The sequence below is a fragment of the Papilio xuthus genome, unplaced genomic scaffold, assembly GCF_000836235.2.
Source record: "Papilio xuthus unplaced genomic scaffold, Pxut_1.1 DF826115.1, whole genome shotgun sequence".
In the NCBI taxonomy this organism is placed as follows: domain Eukaryota; kingdom Metazoa; phylum Arthropoda; class Insecta; order Lepidoptera; family Papilionidae; genus Papilio; species Papilio xuthus.
Window position 1 is genome coordinate 1,242,376 of NW_013532534.1, and position 20,341 is coordinate 1,262,716.

Genomic DNA, 20,341 nt, shown 5'->3' on the forward strand with positions numbered 1-20,341 from the left:
GCTTGGTATTTTTGTATTACGCATATTTCTTATATGCTGGCTAAGGAGGTTGTGTTTACTTCAACCTCTTTAAACGTCACGTAATAAGTTACGACGAAGACAATTTCTTACACGAGCTTCTTACTTTATAAGGAACAGGTGGCATTTTCATAACCTTGAAGAAACATAATTTTTTATATGTATAAAAGATGCAAAAAATATCGTATTATAAATATTATTTTTAGTAACAAATCATTCACTGTTTTTAAGGAAAAATAAAATGAAATCAGTAATGACCATCCATATAGAAGTTTAGTTAACGACAGAAAACCAGGTCGAACCGTTTAAATCAAATTATTTACCGATTTTGAATCGAGAATTGTTACAAGAAACCAGTTTAATTATGTATTGTGTTCGCGTTATTTTATTTGTTAAAATCTTAAACGCAAATTGGTCAAAGATATAAAAAATATGTTAGTGTTCATTATTGAAAGGTGGTAATTATCTCTCGAATTCCTTCAAGTATGCAACTGCGTGGTCACTTTAATAATAATTCATCAATACTTTTACTCAACAAAAGAATTCAGTGTTATAAAAAAACCTTTATTATGGGTAAAAATTTTTATATACATGCTGTCTTTACTATGCGATCACAGTGGCTAAGCATAATCCATTTTCATACTATTGTTTCCCAGATTTTTCATTTGACATCGCAGCATGCTTTCTGTGAATGTTTCTATAGTGCAAACTCACGTTTAAAACCAAGGGCATTTAATCCTTTAAAATAATGATTCATCTCTACCAAAGCAGTACACAATCATTACAGTTAAATAAGCATCTCGAATTATTTTGAAATTAGTATTACAACTATAAAAACCGGGGTTCTTCGATCAAATGAGATGCTGTTATAAGATTTTTTTATTTGCTTTGTTTAGACTTTGATGTTCACCGAATGATTACGGGTTTCGCCAAAGAACTCTACGCTCTGTAGTGAAGTTTCTATTTTTTATAGTTTCGTTTTACGGTAAAAAAATTTGCAATTGTTATTTTTCAATTCAACTTTATGTAAAATTGCATAATAACGTATAAAAGTATTTTAGCGAACCTTTCAATTAAAGCTTTGGTGTTCTTCTCAATAACTTTATATATATTTATCCTTAATTGATGTACATGGTTATTGGAAAAGAAACAAAAAATGTATCATAAATCTCGAAGCACTTCGGTATATACATACATAAATATCATTTAATGTTATGCAAGTCGAATAAAACGAGCATGAGGGCAACGCAATCTGAGGTTCTGAGGCGTGTTTATTCCGAGAATTAAGGTTCTGATAATATTTTGGTATTTCGCGAGGGCCTTGTAAAGTTGCGCCGCCACCGTGGTGCGATTGCATTGAATTGCTTTCAATAATGTACGCAACATTTCTTTAAAAAGAAAGCAATTTTTACAACCTTTACCTCTATACGAACATCAACATAATATGTAAAAGTTATGTTACATAATACTTATGTTCATGAATCTGAGAATACTACTTACTATATATACCACAAAGTCTGCGTCTAAAGAGGAATGATGAACTTACGTTATGACTGGCTGAATTTTGAAATAAAAAAAAGTTGAAAATAAAAGGAAAAGTGGTAAAATTTTAAAAAGCTGTAAGAGAAAAGTGTTGCGTGTGCCGCCAATTAGCTTGTTGTACGAGTACGTAAATTTAAAAAAGTGTAACTAAGCGAGTCGTGACTTTTGATAGAATAATTCCATTACACCGTCAATTACACAGCTTTTAATAGAGATTACAATTTATCTTAATTATTAACGACATGCAATTTCAGACTTTGAATTTAATAATACAAGCTTTTATATGTCAGTTGAGGTCTCAACTCTTAAATAGCTAGAAATTAAAGAAGCCTTTAGCTGAGCTTGGTTCTAAGTTGTAATCATTTTTTAACAAAATTGGAAAAAAAAACGATAAAAAGTCTCATTTAATAAAAAAATATCAGCTAAATTGTACTATATACACAAATTGCTTGCTATAAATATTATTAATGTAGTAAATTTTATCTACTCATAATATTTAACGACAACTATTTACTTCTTGCTTAGTCATTGTAAAAAGTATTAACCCAAAAAGAGATTTACCTAAAAAGTTGCACGTGCTGCAAAATCTTAACAATCCACGTGTAAAGAAGAAACAAAACGTTCAATTTCATTTTCGATTAAAGCGAAATAAGCATGTCAACGCAACACAGCGACATTTTTTTTATACTTATAATCATAACATATTATAGTAAATTAAAGATATGTTGTAACATCCAGAATAATACGGGCATGCTTAATTCGTAATCTTCTTTTCATGCTTTTAATGTTACCTAAAATTATATTGTCAAAACAACATCTGAAAAAATTGCATATAACCTTTCCTTTCCACATATTGGATAGAAACAGTGATTTCACACCTAAGCGCTTTATTTAGTAATAACATACATTAATTTTATATGTTGTGATTGCGATCAGTGTTATCGAAATGAATCATTTTATTCTAGCATTTGACCGATACGAATAATCAATTAGGTGCAGGAAGGATAAACCCAGAATTATTAAGCTGTTTAAGATCTTCGCTTGATCGATTAAAATTTAAATCATGTTTTCTAATAAGATTATGCTTCAAATTTTGAAGATTAAATATAGTTCTCTTCTAATAAATAATTAAATCTAAAAACTAAATAAATAAATAGACAGGGCAAACCAATTGGAAGTTAACAGGGCAGTTGTTACTAGCATCCGAGCGGCGGCTATTTGTGGTCAGCGATAGCCGTATGTTTACTGACCGAGTAGTTTTTTGCGGACGCCACTGGTAATTTCTGCGGACTTTACCTGGCCGATACAGTCAGCGCAGTGATTGCGCATCGAATGACTTCGTGATAACGAGCCGCCCCGCACCTGCCTCCGCCTGTATTGTATCCAAACCTGTGTTATTGCCTGCCAGTTGCCTCTTAGCGTTCGCGGCTAACACTCACAATGAAATAAATTCCCAAACCGTAAAAAAAGTATTTTCACTCGCAGCGCGCCGGGAAATTATCTGTGACCTTCACGCGCTCTTGTTTTTATTAGTGAGCATTTTCTATACACTATCGGCGTAAAACCTCATTAAACGAATTGCGGTCTCGGAAAACGATAAGTTAATTGTGCATTTTGTTACGTAGCAGCGCGAATGTGCAGTTGTTTCGTTAGTGAATTGTGTCGGTTGTAATTAAAATGAAGAAAAATGTCAAATCAAAGCCGTTGTTTGTAATTCAGTGTTATGAAGTAAGTAATTTACAATGCGTTGTTAATTTTATTGTGTTATAAAAATCATGTTATATACTTATATGTACTTGCAATGATATTTTATACACAACTGATGTGATGTGACAGAGTTACAAGTTAGCTTATCAATTTGATGTTTAGCGATCGATAAGTTTGATTACACTATCTCTGTTAACATATTACAAATACTAGTCCGATCTAAAATGCTACAAACCTGTTATTGAATTTTTAGAAATTATTATTTTCATTTCTAACATTACAATTGATTAGCTGTTTGCTTTGTTTTCACCAGATTGTGAATGTGGATAAAAACTTGTCTTAATAATGGGTGTAGGGTGACTTGAGCCACCTTTCGCTTGAAATCATTGTCTTGTATACGTACAACATTGTATGTACTCTACCTTACTTATTCGACGTTATCCTTTAGTTAAGCGGCGGCGCATGAAAATTACGTCATTCACTTGTTTCTCTGGTGTTTTGCATTGTAGCCTTAGCGGAGTATGCACAAAGTTCAATGTCAAAGACCCCGATCATTACATAACACGATTTTGACCTCCATTATGCAGGTACAGATTAATTTAATGTTTGTTTAGAATTATCGCTGTGAATTATTTGTTATGCATAGCCTCTAAAAGGCATTAGAACACCGGACGTGTACCGGATATTCTAGGTCTGTCGTAATACATATAAGGGGCTAATTCTGATTAGTATAAAATAAACACAGATCCATTTCAAACAACGATTTTAAGACGATCTATCATAAAGTCATCTTACTATTATAAATCCGAATGTTTAGATGGGTGGATGTTTGTTTCAAGGTATCTCCGGAACGGCTTAACGGTTCTTGATGTAATTTTGCACAGGTGATCATAGGAATGAAGTTTTTTATCTTAATTTCGCGCTGATAGAGTCGCGGGCGATAGCTAATAGATTCGTAACTTTGAAACATTGGTTCAGGTGGGAAAACTTTTTCGTGTTGTTCTTAGTATGCCAACTACGCTAAATCAAATTGTTTTAAATCTCAACATAATATTTAGGGTTATAGGAGTAATTTCAATACTTTTCCGATAATGTATTGTTTGGTTAGCTAAAGTAGCAAAATAAGACAGTCTTTAGACACAATTGTAAAGACTAGCCAATCGCTATCTAAGGTTAACGTACATTTTTACCTTCAATGATTGAACAATACTTGTTTTACTATTGTATAAAAAGAGTGGCAATGGCAGTGATTCGTGATGCTTTGTTTAAATTATCCGTATATTATAATATGAAAAAAGTACAAAAGACTTTTGTATTTCATATGTTTCGCATAAAATCTTCCTCAGGAATGGTGTAAGTTGACTTTACCTTGGAGAGCAATTATCCAAGGTGAATTTCAACTGCGATTTGTTCCGCCGGTTTAGAAAGTTAATAATTTAACAATGAATTTATTATCGTTTCTAATATTGATAATAATTAAACACTTTGCGTAAAGAAAAAGTTAATTATCGATCTATTTTATGAATATAACAAACTTTATTCATATAACTCTCATTTATTATTTCTTAATTATTTACATTTTTCGAAGTGGTTTAAAAATGAAACTCAATACCCAGTTTCTTCAGCAGTTTCAATGCAAGTTGAGATTTTAACTAAAAAATTATCAACGGTGATTGTAACAACACTTGACTTTAAGTAACTTTTTATATGAGGACAAATTTCAAACGGCAATGATTTTTAGTTCAAGGAAGACTTATTTATGTTTATTTCTTATTGTTATAAGGATCGCCAACCAACACTGCAGATAAAGAAAGAGAAACCTGAACCAGTTCCCCAAGAATCACCTGTCAGCAATGGGGTGAAGCAGCACAAAGACGTAGTAGACTGCCCGCCGCCTCCGCCTCCTGTAAGTATAATTCGCATCTGTTACTCTATTTTACATATTTTCCAAAATTGGAGCATTGATGACTTAACATCAGGTAACTATACCTTTATTCACTCAAACAAAAAAAAACTTAAAAGTAAATACTTATTACATTTTGCAATAAGTCGTGACTAAAATAATAATATTCTTTATCGATGCTCTTACAATTGACACTCAAATGATAACGTGTATCTTCCAGATGCCAATAGCAAACGGTCATCAAAACGGCGAGACTAAGAAAGTCGAAATTCTAAAACCAAAATCTGAAAAAGTTGATCACATTATTAATACAAATGTAAAAAAGGTCGGTACCCTCAAACGCACGCCAACACCAGATTATAACAACAAAGCTGACACACAATTGCAGTACAATTTGAAGAACATCAAAGAAGAAAATGCCGAGATAGAGTCACTCGAATCATATAAATTAAAGAACCCTCTAAATGTACAGCCTAAACCACCACCTAATTATTTTGTTCGAGCACCCAATGGAACGGCAACTATGAAGAAAATCGCAAGACCCGTTTCAGTTACGATAGGGGAATACGTTAACAATGTTGGAAGAAGAGAACCTCTAAAACTTGATTTTCTCAACGGTGACAAAGTAGACGGCCATTTAATCCCAGACGATGAATCTATATCAAGTAGACTGCAATCAGAATTAGCGCTTACATTGTCTAGATCCAATTTACGTAAGAAGACTGAAGCCTTGGTAAGTAAAAATTCTTTGAATTCCGTATCTTCTACTCTATAACCTTAACGTTTCCTTCAAGGCTTAACACATAATCATTTTCAGGATAAAAATGTCAAAATGTCTGTTAATAAGGCCGTGCATAAGAAAGAGATTATATCTTTAGATAAGAACTTTCATGTAAGATACGGCAATAACATCTTACCGCTGCCTCCGTCCATCAGAATACCTAAAGTCTCCAAAACTAAACATTGATTGATTCGTGCTACAATTCGTCCTGTTATGCTTCTAGCTTCATAACTTTACGGATGTAATGTAACAAATGCATATAAAGTGAAGTTTTAAAGCGACTATTAATGAAATGTAAGATAAATAAAAATAATAATTGCACTGCACTTGTTGGTCAACAAATTAAGTACAAAGTTGACTACGTCTAACAGAAATACGCTACTAATTTAACTATTAATTTATTAATGTTACATATCTGCTGGTAATATGTACACAGATATGTAAATCTCGTGATGTTTTATATAGCGAAATAATTCACTTAACATATTATGGTGAAGGTTACCTTAATATAATACGTGTTGAATTTCTATAACCGAGGGCGTGGGAATCATAATAACAAAATGTAAATATAGATTTGCACTTTATGTCACTTTGCAGTTGTAGTCAAAGACTTCGTTTATTACAGATGAACAATAAGATCAGAACTCTATTAGTCTAAGTAAGAAGTGAGACTTCAAATTATTGAATCATTGGAAAAATCCATACTAGTAATCCATACATCCATAATACCCAAGCAAAAATAGTTCATTCTTATAAATACTTACTATTACACTTTTGAAGCATAACTTATGGCTAAAAAAGCATAAATAAGTTCTTGTGTTAAGTTTTTAATTCTTGTATGCTTTTAAAGTGTAAGTTTTACAAATGTTGTTTGTTATTTTCAGGCGGACGCGGGGCGATGACGTGTGTTTGCTTCAAATAAAGTCGCAACTATTTATTATTAGGCAATTGTAGTGCTAGTAGCATTGTAATTTTTCTAAGGTATTGTATTTGCGTTTCTATAATTTAACGACACGTATGAATACAAATAAAAATATATAAAATAATAAGTCATTAAAGACTTTATATATTTTTTGAAGAAAGTTACAGTCTTAAAAATTACCGCCCATTACGTATAATGTACTTGAAAATGTGGACTTCTTAAATAAGATCATAACAGATCAGATTGAAAGTATTAATTAGAAAAAAAATAATTCATCACCATCACCTTTGCAATAGGCTCTGCCTTACATACACCTTTATCAGCCGTCATATCTGAATTCACTCCCTACCCGAGAAAGTATGGATGGATAGTGTAAAAGGGGATTATGCGGAAAATCCTCACTCAATTCATCAATACTTTTTCGGTCTTGTTCTCCCTTTGTAGCCATCATCACCTTAAGTCTCCTGACTTGAATGTGTCCATCAACTGTCCGCATAATACAAAATGAAATACAGTTTAGATATAGATAAAAGTATATGAATAAATAAATGTAAAATCATTTGGTTAAATTAATAAATTTCAACCAAAGTTATTTGCTAGGTATATGTAATAACAAGAAATCATCTTATTTTTAGTTCAATACTGAATATTTGAATACGTTAAAATAATTAAAATGTGAAGTATATATTGCAGCAGAAACATAAAATATTGCGTGAAACACCTAAGTCATTATAATAAAAAAGTGTAAATGCAATTCTGGTTTTATTTATATTCCTTTAAACGTTAATAATCCTCTCAACGAGAATTTGCACTGTTGTATTTTATATGTATTTTATTTTTATCTATTGTATGTTATGTTATGTTAAATTCGACATTCAGAAGTGAAGCATTTTTTCGAAGCATTTTGTATTTCTTGATTAAATATTTTAATGCATTTATGTATAACAATTTGTTCTTAAGTTTACTACTTTACTGAATATTATAAAATAAATACAAATCAAATAGAAGTACTGTTAATACTTATTACATGCAATATCAATGTAAACCCAAACAATTTATTTGAAAAGTTGCATTTCATATTGATGGCATGGTAAAATATTATTTACATATTTAAATAATTTTTAAAGACGTACAAATTGAAAAAATTCAGCATTGCATACCACTTGGCATTTGGCAATGTAGCATCCGAATTCGGTATACAGTAAGCCATTTTTTAACAAAATGTTTAAATTGTTATACACTTCTATATTTCTTGTTTAATCTGCAATAAATTAAAAAAAAACAGTTTGACACATTTATTTTCTCTCATTCGATATCACTTGTAAAAACGTCATCCTCATACATAAATATAAGAAACTGGCAGGATTATTGAAATATGGTTTATGGGAAAATTAAGAAACTGCTGCCAGATAACCAAATGAATTCAAATGAAATTGTTCTTATAGAGAGTCATTTTCTTGAAACTAGCAGGAGTGGCAAATATTTACGCTCAGTCATACTTGGTAATATAGCAACTACAATTATTGTATTACTAACTGGGTTTATCTTTATTTCTTAATAGTCATCGATTTCCTTTGAGATATAACCAGCTTCTTCGATGTCCTTCTATTAATAAAAGAAGTATTTGTGCTTATGTAAGAATAAGAATACGTTTTCAGGATTAACTAATGCGAATTTTGCAATCGCATCTATGGTCTATTGCATAAAGTTTGAAAAAAACGAGGAAGATATGCCAAAGTACGATAAACAATTAAAACTGTACTATTTGTATTCCCTTGATGTTATTAAAATCATTATATTCAAACAACATATACGGAATTCACTGAAAGCAGTTACCACACATGGCGTAAGATATTTTCAAATAGCGAATACTCCTAAGAAAAAGGTAATACAAATATTTCATTTCATGTCATACCGATGTGCCGTCTGGTTTGACCAAATCTTTCTGTTTAAAATACAGATATATTGGGATTTATGGTGCAGATATGTTAAAGAAATAAACAGTGAAACGAAATTATGGCCTTTTAAACGTACGTCGGATGTTAAGGTAATGAAGGTAAGGAAAAAAATTGGATTCAATCTGTTTACTTAGATGTATATTTTTCACGTAGTTAATTTGTATATTTTTGTTTAGCCGACATGGTTGGACAAACATTTGTATTTAGGTGAAAAAAGAGCGATAGAAGACAAAAATCGTCCTGTACCTGTTCCTGGCCTAGGAAAAAATGTGGAAGTAAAATCTCTCTATGTAAAACCTCAATATTTTGGACATTGGGACGAATCAGAACAATGGGTACAATGTGGTTACAATACCATGATTTCTGAGATCTAACACGACATTTTCAATTCTTTCATTGGTTCCTAAATTTTTGCAAGAAAATCATGTAATATTTGTGAAAGTAAATTGGAAACTTAAAGGTATTTTTGTATTTTGTGAAGGGTTACATATTAAAAATATAGATATTTTATATTTATGGGTAATGTGATAAATATATGCGCATGCGCGCGACTAATACTGTCTTCACCTGATGAAAACTAGTAAACCAGTTTTCACCGTCTAACAAGTGTCAATGTCAAATTGATAGCTCAGTTTTAGAGTTAGGAAATTGAGGTTATAAACAGTTATAAAGGCGAATATAATTATTTGTGAAAGAAACAAGTATTGATTAATTGTTTTTAATTTTTATACATTATGTTTTGTTACATAAGTATACTTTGTTAAGACATCGAGGCCAATTTTCCTCTACCATTTCTCAGACTAATGCAACATTTAATTCGATAAACTACTAATTTTTATTTCAAAATGACAATAAATACATTATTTCGATTTTCACGTACATTGGTGCGTTATCAAGGCTTAAAACCATCTCATATAAATATATACAATAATTGTAGATATTTACATAAAAATTCAAGTTTGTGTGCAAAAATATTTATGGAAAATGAAAATAGTTATGCTTATAATATAATGGAAAATAAAGGATACGCGATGAAGCTAAATAATAAACAAGACCAGGTACATATTTCTAATTATTCTTTGGAAGATTTATTATCAGAAAATTGGACGAAGAAACCACCCCACACTATTTTTGAAACATTTTGTATCCTTGGTGTATTGTGCTCTAAACACAATAAGTGCATATCTGATAAAATTTTTGATGATTTCATTGATAATTTAACAGATAACTTGACTAAGGCAAGTGATACTGAGTTAAAATCGGTGTTTTATTCTTTGCTAAAATGGCCTGTAACAAATTCTATAAAAACAAGAAATTTCATAGAAGTTTGGGCAGCACTTGATGATGAATGTCTAAAAAGAATAAGAGACTGGTCATACGATGAAATGCTTGAGTTCATCACTATGTTCTACATGCTTAATATTAACAGAGCAAGTGATTTTTCATATAGATGTTTATTGAAATTAGCTTCAAAAGCAAAACATTTAACAGCTCCGCAACTTGTGAGGACAATGTTCTTTATTGGCATACAGAGAAGATCACCAAAAAATATACATAATTTGGAGATTTTCATCAATGAACGCTTCAATGAATTTTCTATTGATGAACTTGCAATTATTTCCATGGGATTTTTCAAAAGTAAAACTCCAGTAAGAAATATGGATATAATATGCAAAATAATAGATATCATTTCAAATAATTCTTCCCAAATACATGAAATTTCACTTGCAGCCCTATTGAAAATAATTAGATATTCAATGAAGGTTGCAACTGGGGACAGAATATATTTGTTATTAGATAAGTTACAAGCCGAAGTACCCAGATTATCAGTAATGTGTAATGTTCATGTGGGGTTAATGGCAACATCTACATTGACCTTTCATGAAGGATGTTTAAAAGCCATTTCAAATAGAGTCACTGATGCAATTTCAGAAACTAGATTAAAAGATCTAGAAAGATTAGCATTGACTTTTGGCACATTTAATTACACACCATCAAAAGACTTTCTACATAATGTAATAGCAGAATTGAAAAAACCAGAAAGAGAGGTTGAGCGTAATATCTATGGAAGATCCTTTGTATGTTGCATAGCCTATCTTGGGCTTTTAGGAATATATCCTGAAGAACTTATAAAATTTGTGTTTGATCCAATATTTTTGCAAAAAACATATGGTAAACACAGTATCACCTATGGAAGAGAAATTTTGACACTACACAATACGGCAAAAATATTTTGCAAAGACTCTAACATTAAACTTCTCTCTGATAAGGAAGCAATTATACTTGCTAAAAAATACACAGATTATGTACCTAGTGAAAATTATAAAAAACAGTACAATGTCTCTGAAAGAATGTTCTTAGATGTGTTAAATATCTTAAAAGGAGCTAGAGGAGATGATTTTGTGACTGGTGGTCATATTTTGACACATCATCAAAGAGGAGGTATGTTATTGATGAAACAATATTAAAACAATTCAAAATAATTGGAATAAATATATCAAACAATATATCTGAATGTATCCCTTTGTAACTATGGTAAAGACCAAAAAGAAATTGTAATAAATTTTTAATCTCTCCTATTGCTTGCCTACATCTTCATTAGTGTGGAATTTAAAAAAAGTGAATACATTATAATTGCGAAATAGGTTTTTTTCGATATCCCTGACACTCATTTTATTAATTTGATAATTGTTTCTTCACAGATATTATTTTGTGCAATGATCATAAGGGTTGTGCAGTACCAGTGGGAAATACTTTTGATAACAAACATTTTGGGCTGCTGAAAACACCGCCTAATAATAATTGTTGGATTGTGTTAATAATTGGTGGAAGAAATGCATTAATTCATAACACCAAAACACCAAGTGGTCTTTTTAAAAGCAAAATAAATGAACTTAAAGGTTTAGGATACTGTGCAGAATTGGTATTAAAATTTTCAACTTTAAAAATATTATTTAATATAAAAATATTCTTGTTTTTTTTTAAAAAAAATGTTTTTTTCAGGTTTTATGGGAAGAATTTTCAAATCGGAAATCCAAAGAAGAAAAATTAGAATATTTAAAAGTTCTAATTGATAATGCTGTTAAAAATAAATAGTAGTCTAGAAGTACGTCTTTTTAATGTAAATATGTATTAGTGTAATTATAGATATTAATATATTGTTGACAAGTAAATTATAATAATTGTTTCTATTTTTAATATCGATAAGTTAATTTGAACGCCTGCTCCAGCTCCTTTCCCGTATCTTATCATCATGCCTGAACTAAAAACATCTATTAAATTGAATGTGGTCTTCAGAAGTCATGGACCCCTGAAGCGTGTTTGGCAAGTAATTTTAAATAACAAAATTAAACCAATTTATATTAATGCATTGGTTGGTCAGTTGTTTAGCACTTGACCTCGCTCTGCAGTTCCTGAGTTTGTTATTCGCCTGTCCGTCAGTCTTCTGTACTTTTATAATTTTGTAATTTCATATGTACATTGATAATTAATTAATAAATAATGATTAATAATCAAAATAATTAATTAATCCGACGTTATTACAGTTGTTGTTTATATTCCTTTATCTGTGTTTGTTTTAAAAAACTAGACATTATCTCTGCTGGACATGCTACAAGTTGTAGTAACTTGTGCCTATTTGATTTCCGCCATTTTGACGCTGAAGATAGCGGTGTAGGTCGTGTTGTTGAAAACTCGAACTCAATATAGTGAAAGAATTAGGTGACTGTAACTTCAACCTGCGCTTATATCGCAGCGAACCAAAAGGTATCTTTTCTTAGCGGCAATTTGTCCAGTGGATATCTATGGAAGTTAGTGTTTTTTCTCTGTGATTTTCGCGCCCGCCCGGCGTTAATTGTCAATCGTCAATCACTAAGGACGTATTGGTTTTATAAAATGCTCTATCGACTTTCTATAACTTAATTTTCTTAAATGAAAAGTCTGTGACTATTTTTAAGTAACATCGCAATAACCGTTGTTAAGATATAATTATATTTCAGCTATGTCAAACACAGAGGAAGCAATGGAAGCCACGGAAGTAGGAGAGAATTCAGTTAGTGTCCACATTTGCAACTCTTTTGTCATACTTGTTTTGTTTTCAGTACAAACGCTTGTAATATTTTTATCGTACATTACAGGCAATTAGGGGATAATAAATTACATGTTTATTTCAGAATGGATCTTCTAGTGATACAACTTCATCAAGGGGAAAAGAAGGAGATTTTGAAAGCAAAATTGAAACTGATCGTTCCAAAAGATTTGAGTTTTTGCTTAAACAAACCGAAATTTTTTCACATTTTATGAGTAACACGCCAAAGTCTGGAAGTAGCCCACCGAAAGCTAAAGCTGGGAGACCTAAAAAGATCAAAGATCCTGAATTACCTGGATCAGCCGGCGAGTTAGTGCAATTTTTATTTATTTTAACTTACAATTATATTATTTTGTAGTTTATTCTTTTTTATTTAAGCAAGAATTAGTTTTTTTGTTTACATATTTTATATTTCAGTCATCGTCATCGGAAAACAGAGCAAGAAGAGGATGAAGAACTCTTGGCTGAAACGAATACAAAAACTAAAACAATTTTCCGATTTGAAGCTTCACCCCCTTACATTAAGAATGGGGAAATGCGTGACTATCAAGTCCGTGGTCTAAACTGGATGATATCATTATATGAGAATGGTATTAATGGAATTTTAGCCGATGAGATGGGCCTTGGAAAAACTTTACAAACAATATCACTGTTGGGTTACATGAAACACTTTAGGTATGTATCACATTCTATTGTGTTTAGATTGCGTGTGACAAAAACAACGGCAATGTTCTTCGTTTTTTTATTTAATACTTTGGAATAATTGGATTTATTCCAATTAACCTCTGAACTGTGTTATAAAAAAATATTGGTTATTGTTTCTAGGAAAACAACATGATTGAACAAGTATCAATTTTGAGGCGGCATGGCTAGAAAACCCCACACTACTTTTTTTATGTTCAAAATTCAAGTTCATAAATTCATAATTTAAGTTAATGACTTCACAATTAATAAAAGATTGTTTACAGAAATGTTCCTGGACCACACATTGTTATTGTCCCAAAATCAACATTAACAAATTGGATGAATGAGTTCAAGAAATGGTGCCCGTCACTTAGAGCTGTGTGCTTGATTGGTGACCAAGAGACAAGGGTAAATATTATGTCTTACTATTAGGTTGTTGTGTTTCAGTTTTGTAGAAGCGCCAATGTTATTGTAATTGTATATATAATTGTAAGATGAAATGTATTTTCATAATATGTAATTGATCAATATCCAATCCAACATATCAATACCACATAATTTTTTGTTAAAAGCCAAATTGCATGTTGGATGCCTATTTTTACCCTTTCCCATCCCCCCCTTTTCTTACAAGGAAAGGATTGGGATCGCCTCACTATTTATTACTTTTAGTAGTTTTATCTTTTGTCTTATTATTGTAAGTGAAATGAAATTGACAATTTTATTTGCAGAATACGTTTATTCGTGAAACGCTTATGCCTGGTAATTGGGATGTATGTATTACATCTTATGAAATGATCATCAGGGAGAAATCCGTTTTCAAAAAGTTCAACTGGCGTTATATGGTTATTGATGAAGCTCATCGCATTAAGAACGAGAAATCGAAACTATCAGAGCTCCTTCGTGAATTTAAAAGTATGAATAGATTGCTCCTGACTGGAACACCATTGCAAAATAATCTCCATGAATTGTGGGCGCTACTTAATTTCCTTTTACCTGATGTATTCAATAGCTCTGATGTAAGTTTTAAAAATCATATGTTTTTCTTATTCTGCGCGGACAGAGTCGCGCGCAACCACTAGTATTACAGAGAAACTTACTAATGGTCTAATTAATAATAGTCTTAATAGTCCTTTTCTCTATACTTCTAAGGAAAGGTGATGAGGTCTAGACAGTTGCGATGCATGCTTGAAAGAAAGAAAGAAATAGTTGTTATTAAATGATTATGTGTATCCCCTCATATGCCTCCAAGAGAATCCATCTACAAATACAGATGTGTGTGACAAAGGCGCTTCGCTATTTTGGCGAATTATTAGAAAATATTGTAATTTTATTCTACGTCTTTTATACAACTATTATAAGTTTTAAACAACTATTTTTAGGATTTTGACTCTTGGTTCAATACGAATGCGGCACTGGGTGACAATCAGCTTGTTTCTCGTTTACATGCTGTTCTAAGACCATTCTTACTGAGACGTCTCAAGTCGGAAGTAGAAAAGAAATTGAAACCCAAGAAGGAAGTTAAAGTTTATGTTGGCTTAAGTAAAATGCAAAGAGATTGGTATACTAAGGTATTGATGAAGGATATTGATGTTGGTAAGACAGATTTGATGTATTTGATTTGCGATTGCGACATGTAAAAGCATAAATATAATGTCTATAATACCTTGCCGACGAGTTTTCAAATTCTAATACCATTTACACATATATTTCGTAACTAAATGTGCTGTCTTTATTTTTTATAATACATTATATGTAAATTTTAATTATAAACATATATTGTTCAACTGTATAATAGTATACTTGTTTCAGTGAATGGGGCTGGTAAAGTGGAAAAGATGCGATTGCAAAACATTCTCATGCAGTTGCGTAAATGTTGTAACCACCCATATCTGTTTGATGGAGCTGAGCCCGGGCCACCGTATACCACTGATGAGCATCTTGTGTACAACTGCGGTAAACTTGTAATACTCGACAAACTATTGCCAAAGCTTCGTGAGCAAGGATCCAGAGTGCTCATATTCTCACAGATGACAAGAATGCTTGATATTTTAGAGGATTATTGCCACTGGAGACAATATAAGGTAATTAATTAAAACCTCTTTTAATTTAGAACATTATTTTTCGTTATATAGATATTGATAAACTTTAATTTAGCTCTAGCTAAATAATGAAATATAGGTAGAATTAGCTGTTGCCTATGATTCTGTCCACGCGAAATTAAAAAAAAATCTTAATTAGTGCCTAAGTGTTCTTCCAGACTATGTTTTATTTCTATGCCAAGTTTCAGAGATAACTGTGCATCTGCTCTGGAGATACCATCAAACAAACATCCATCCATCCAAACATTCGCATTTATAATATCTTTGTATGAAGGTACAAAGGCTGTTGAGAATAGAATTTTGCAGTTTATTAATTTCATTTTTTTTTACAGTACTGTCGTCTAGATGGTCAAACTCCCCATGAAGATAGGAACAGACAAATAGAAGAGTACAATGCGGAGGGCAGTGAGAAGTTTGTCTTCATGTTGTCGACTCGCGCCGGTGGCTTGGGTATCAACTTGACGTCCGCCGATGTTGTCATCATATACGACTCAGATTGGAATCCACAGATGGATCTGCAGGCTATGGACAGAGCACATAGAATTGGACAGATGAAGCAGGTGAATATATTGCAAATTCGAATTTAAGATATGGTTTTTAAAATGTTTAGTATTTTTCTTTATTAATAGGTTTTGTAGGAATAAGATATAATTAGATTTGTTAAAGCAACCACATAATTAAGAGGACTAAATATTTGTATTTTCCAGGTGCGAGTCTTCCGTCTGATCACAGATAATACTGTGGAAGAGAAAATCGTAGAGAGAGCTGAAGTGAAACTGCGTTTGGACAAGTTGGTGATACAATCTGGCCGACTGGTTGATACAAAGAACCAGCTCAATAAAGATGAAATGCTTAACATGATCAGACATGGAGCCAATCATGTGTTCTCTTCTAAAGACTCTGAGATTACTGATGAAGATATCGACACTATATTGGCTAAAGGAGAAAGCAAGGTAGATATATACTGAGTTCAGTACTCTAGAGTCATTTAAAAGTTAATTAATATCCATTGTGAAGATTTACTATGTTAAATCTAGTTAGTGTACACTTAAGGAAGAGAAGGGGGAAGGGATTAATCTTATTGATTAAATAACGTCTCTGTGTGCGGCAGTAACACTAAATGATCACCCTGATTGCGGCAGTTATATTTGACTTTAAACAATCTATTTAAATTTTTCTTTTGCAGACTGAAGAATTGAAACAGAAACTGGAAAGTCTGGGCGAGTCGTCTCTGCGGGCGTTCTCCATGGATACACCGGGAGCCACCACTGATTCTGTTTATCAGTTTGAAGGTAAGGTAGTTTCAACATAGTACCAATATAAAAAGCTACATTTGACCAATTTATTTCAGTACTGATATAATACTTTGATATAATTTTTAATCGATAACTGTTTATAGGCATATTAACACAACAACATATTAAATTTATATAAAGGTAAAACTTTAAAGGTAAAGTAGACTGATTTACATTTAAATATGAATCTTGCATCAAAATGGGATTTTGGTTAAGTTGGCACTCGATTGATTATCAAACATAAATAATAATATAATTTGTTATAATAAACGAATGTAGGCGAGGACTACAGGGAAAAGCAGAAAATAATCCCTGTGGGTAGCTGGATAGAGCCCCCGAAGAGAGAACGTAAGGCCAACTATGCGGTGGACGCGTACTTCCGCGAGGCTCTGCGCGTGTCCGAGCCCAAGGCGCCCAAGGTACAGGTAAATAAGTGTAAAGAGCTAAGGACTTACGTGGACCGTACTCTCATCTCTGTCTCTCATCTCGCTGTCTCGCTTCTATATGATCAATGCTTGTTGGACATGGATATTGGTATTTGTAAAGTAGAATTTTTATATATATTTTATCAAGTGATATTTCTTTTCTCATCATAGAACTTATAGATTAATTAATAATTTGTAATTTTTAAAATTCTGGTGGTAATAGTTAATCATTAATATACATTACCATTTTTTTTCAAATGATACCAATTTAGATATTGTGTTATTCCATAACTTTTAAAAATCAATCTTGTACAATAGTCAAAAAAAAAAAATAATCCATCATAATATGGGAATGGCTTTGAAAAATTTACCAGTCATATTTTGATAAGAATAACATAGTAGTTAACCTTTTGGATGGAATGTTTTTATGTTTAATTGTTATAACAACTAAGTCAAAAGAAAGAATATCACATCTATTTATTTTAATAAATATTGGTATTCATTGATCATTTCTAAATCATTTATATGTTACATATTATATTAGCTCTTTATACTGTAGTCTATTTACATATATGTTTTTGTGCATTTTTCATTAATAACTTAATCCATGTTTTATGTTGTAAATATAATATATTCAAGCTTATATGTATTGTCTTTGGATTATCAACGATTAATTTTATCATATAGTTTTTATATATTTTGTGCATTAAGTCGAATGAAAGCTAATATCACGTTAACATATGTATGTAATATCATAGAAAAATTAATAGTAGAAAGCATTTTTATTTTCTTGCTTATTATTAAAAGGTAAGTAGTTTGTATTTTGCCCACTAACTTACTGCATGGTATTGTTTTTAGTAAATGTAGTAATTATTGTATTTAATTTTATTATTATGTTACAATTTACTTACATTGGTCCTCTGTACGCAGGCCCCGCGACCGCCGAAGCAGCCGATAGTTCAAGACTTCCAATTCTTTCCGCCGAGACTTTTTGAACTTTTGGATCAGGAAATTTATCACTATAGAAAAACTTTAGGGTAAGTTAAATACTTTTCGTAACTTGACTTAATGCTTGAGTTGTAACGTAAAATAATAATCAAACACACTTGAGCATATTTGTAAAGAGGTCAATTAACTTTTAACAGGTACAAGGTGCCTCGGAATCCTGAGCTCGGGCCGGATGCTGCTAAAATTCAGAGAGAAGAGCAACGTAAGATCGACGAAGCCGAGGCATTAACTGAAGAGGAAATACAAGAAAAAGAACAACTATTAACTCAAGGTAAAGTTCTCAATTTCCATATTTTAATTCTTACAATTCAAAAGTCGTGTTTATTTTAGGGAAGCAGCAATTATATGACAAATTAAATTAAACATATTTTTCTTTTCTCAGGCTTTACAAATTGGACTAAAAGAGACTTTAATCAGTTTATTAAAGCGAATGAAAAGTATGGCAGAGATGATATTGAAAACATTGCGAAAGATGTCGAAGGGAAGACACCAGAAGAGGTATTTAGTTATTATATTCAAATTAAATAAACAAAAAAATGAAATCATTAACAAGTAAATTTTGTAGGTTATGGAGTATTCAGCAGTATTCTGGGAGAGATGCCATGAGCTTCAAGATATTGACAGAATCATGGGACAAATAGAGAGAGGAGAAGCGAAGATACAAAGAAGAGCCTCTATTAAGAAAGCATTGGATGCGAAAATGGCGCGTTACAGAGCGCCTTTCCATCAGCTAAGAATCTCATACGGCACCAACAAGGGGAAAAACTACGTCGAGGAAGAAGACAGGTGATTTGTGTACTACTTACATATTTAATGTATACTTACTATTAAGATCGTCTTTGCTCCAAAAACATGAAAATATGCTGCTATGAGAATAATTCGGTAGTGCCGACTTTAATTTCGACATTCCATCAAACATTATTATTTAATTAAAACCTGGTTTGTATGTTGTATGTTACAGATTCCTGGTGTGCATGCTGCACAAGCTAGGCTTCGACAAGGAGAACGTGTACGAGGAGTTGCGCGCGGCCGTGCACGCAGCGCCACAGTTCCGCTTCGACTGGTTCCTCAAGTCTCGCACTGCTGTCGAGCTGCAGCGCAGGTACACCAAATAATTTATACCTTTATATTTACTTTGGCACCGTGAATATAGGTAACCTAATTATAGAATTTGTTTTAACCTCTTCAAAAGCTAACGTCAAGGTTTTACTGTATTTTATTTGCATTATGGCGACAAATCTCAACACATGTTTTAAGTGTTTGATTACAGGCTATCTTTTATCTTTCAGGTGCAACACTCTCATTACTTTAATCGAAAGAGAAAACCAGGAGTTGGAAGAAAAAGAGAGAGCAGAGAAGAAGAAGAAGACAGGCGCTACGAATCAGAATACTCCCGGCGGCAATACGACCGGAAAAGGTGCGAACGCCAGCAAGCGTAAAGCTGAGAGCACACCCGATGCGAGCCAGAAGAATAAGAAAAAGAAAAAGTAAAACCAAACAAGTTTAAACAAACGTGTCGACAATGCCGCGTGACCGTCAACAATTCTTAGAACTAGTTTACTGTACAAGTATATTTATTAACTTACCTCGGTTTTTATACCTTTTTAGAGATAACTTAAGTATTTGATTCATTTCATATTGCCAGTACTCATTCCATTCTCTTAAAAATGTTTATTTTAATACATAGTTTTTAGAACTCTACTCTCTAATACCTTTTTTTGCTCAGTTTGTAAACGCTACTCCGCCCGTCAGATGTATGCTTTTAGTTCCGAGTTGAGAAATTCTTAAAATAAATGATGATACTAGAAATTTGTTTTAATTCTGTCGTTCATTGATACACAGATTTTGTTACTTTTTTAAGCTGTGAATTATTTTATTGCATCAAAATATTACTGACCATAAGGAAAAAGTA

At 31.9% G+C, this 20,341-nt stretch overlaps 3 protein-coding genes across 7 annotated transcripts in view; all 3 read left to right on the plus strand.

Annotated features, from left to right (window-relative positions):
• LOC106123496 (uncharacterized) overlaps window positions 1-7,618 on the plus strand; it is a 31,442-nt gene extending 23,824 nt beyond the window's left edge. The window contains exons 10-13 of one of the 2 annotated variants that reach the window (XR_001228168.1): window positions 5,051-5,173; window positions 5,391-5,903; window positions 5,988-6,245; window positions 6,836-7,618. Coding sequence is in view for 1 of the 2 variants with exons in the window: in XM_013319867.1 (XP_013175321.1) it covers window positions 5,051-5,173; window positions 5,391-5,903; window positions 6,836-6,853 (654 nt within the window). In the remaining variant the exon portion in view is untranslated. The remainder of the gene's footprint in view (window positions 1-5,050; window positions 5,174-5,390; window positions 5,904-5,987; window positions 6,246-6,835) is intronic. The other variant, XM_013319867.1, reaches the window with a different exon arrangement.
• Window positions 7,619-8,200: 582 nt separating this feature from the next.
• On the plus strand, window positions 8,201-11,936 carry LOC106123599 (uncharacterized). Of its 2 annotated transcripts, XM_013320011.1 has the most exons (7): window positions 8,201-8,375; window positions 8,532-8,758; window positions 8,834-8,929; window positions 9,008-9,291; window positions 9,769-11,273; window positions 11,534-11,754; window positions 11,835-11,936. In XM_013320011.1, the coding sequence occupies exons 5-7, from the start codon at window positions 9,809-9,811 to the stop codon at window positions 11,925-11,927; spliced, it is 1,779 nt and encodes a 592-aa protein (XP_013175465.1). In that variant the 5' UTR covers window positions 8,201-8,375; window positions 8,532-8,758; window positions 8,834-8,929; window positions 9,008-9,291; window positions 9,769-9,808; the 3' UTR covers window positions 11,928-11,936. The 2 variants fall into 2 exon arrangements, with proteins under 2 accessions (XP_013175465.1, XP_013175464.1); XM_013320010.1 differs by having other exon boundaries at window positions 9,008-11,273.
• A 559-nt stretch (window positions 11,937-12,495) lies between these two features.
• On the plus strand, window positions 12,496-20,232 carry Iswi (nucleosome-remodeling ATPase imitation SWI). 3 transcript variants are annotated; one of them, XM_013319855.1, is made up of 18 exons: window positions 12,496-12,640; window positions 12,830-12,882; window positions 13,004-13,227; window positions 13,336-13,593; window positions 13,887-14,010; window positions 14,331-14,618; window positions 14,982-15,195; window positions 15,412-15,683; window positions 16,034-16,261; window positions 16,409-16,654; window positions 16,888-16,993; window positions 17,276-17,421; window positions 18,352-18,458; window positions 18,567-18,700; window positions 18,812-18,927; window positions 18,995-19,215; window positions 19,391-19,531; window positions 19,719-20,232. In XM_013319855.1, the coding sequence occupies exons 2-18, from the start codon at window positions 12,832-12,834 to the stop codon at window positions 19,918-19,920; spliced, it is 3,078 nt and encodes a 1,025-aa protein (XP_013175309.1). In that variant the 5' UTR covers window positions 12,496-12,640; window positions 12,830-12,831; the 3' UTR covers window positions 19,921-20,232. The 3 variants fall into 3 exon arrangements, with proteins under 3 accessions (XP_013175309.1, XP_013175310.1, XP_013175311.1); XM_013319856.1 differs by having other exon boundaries at window positions 12,496-12,596; XM_013319857.1 differs by lacking the exon at window positions 12,496-12,640 and having other exon boundaries at window positions 12,678-12,882; window positions 17,276-17,415.
• Window positions 20,233-20,341: the final 109 nt, after the last annotated feature.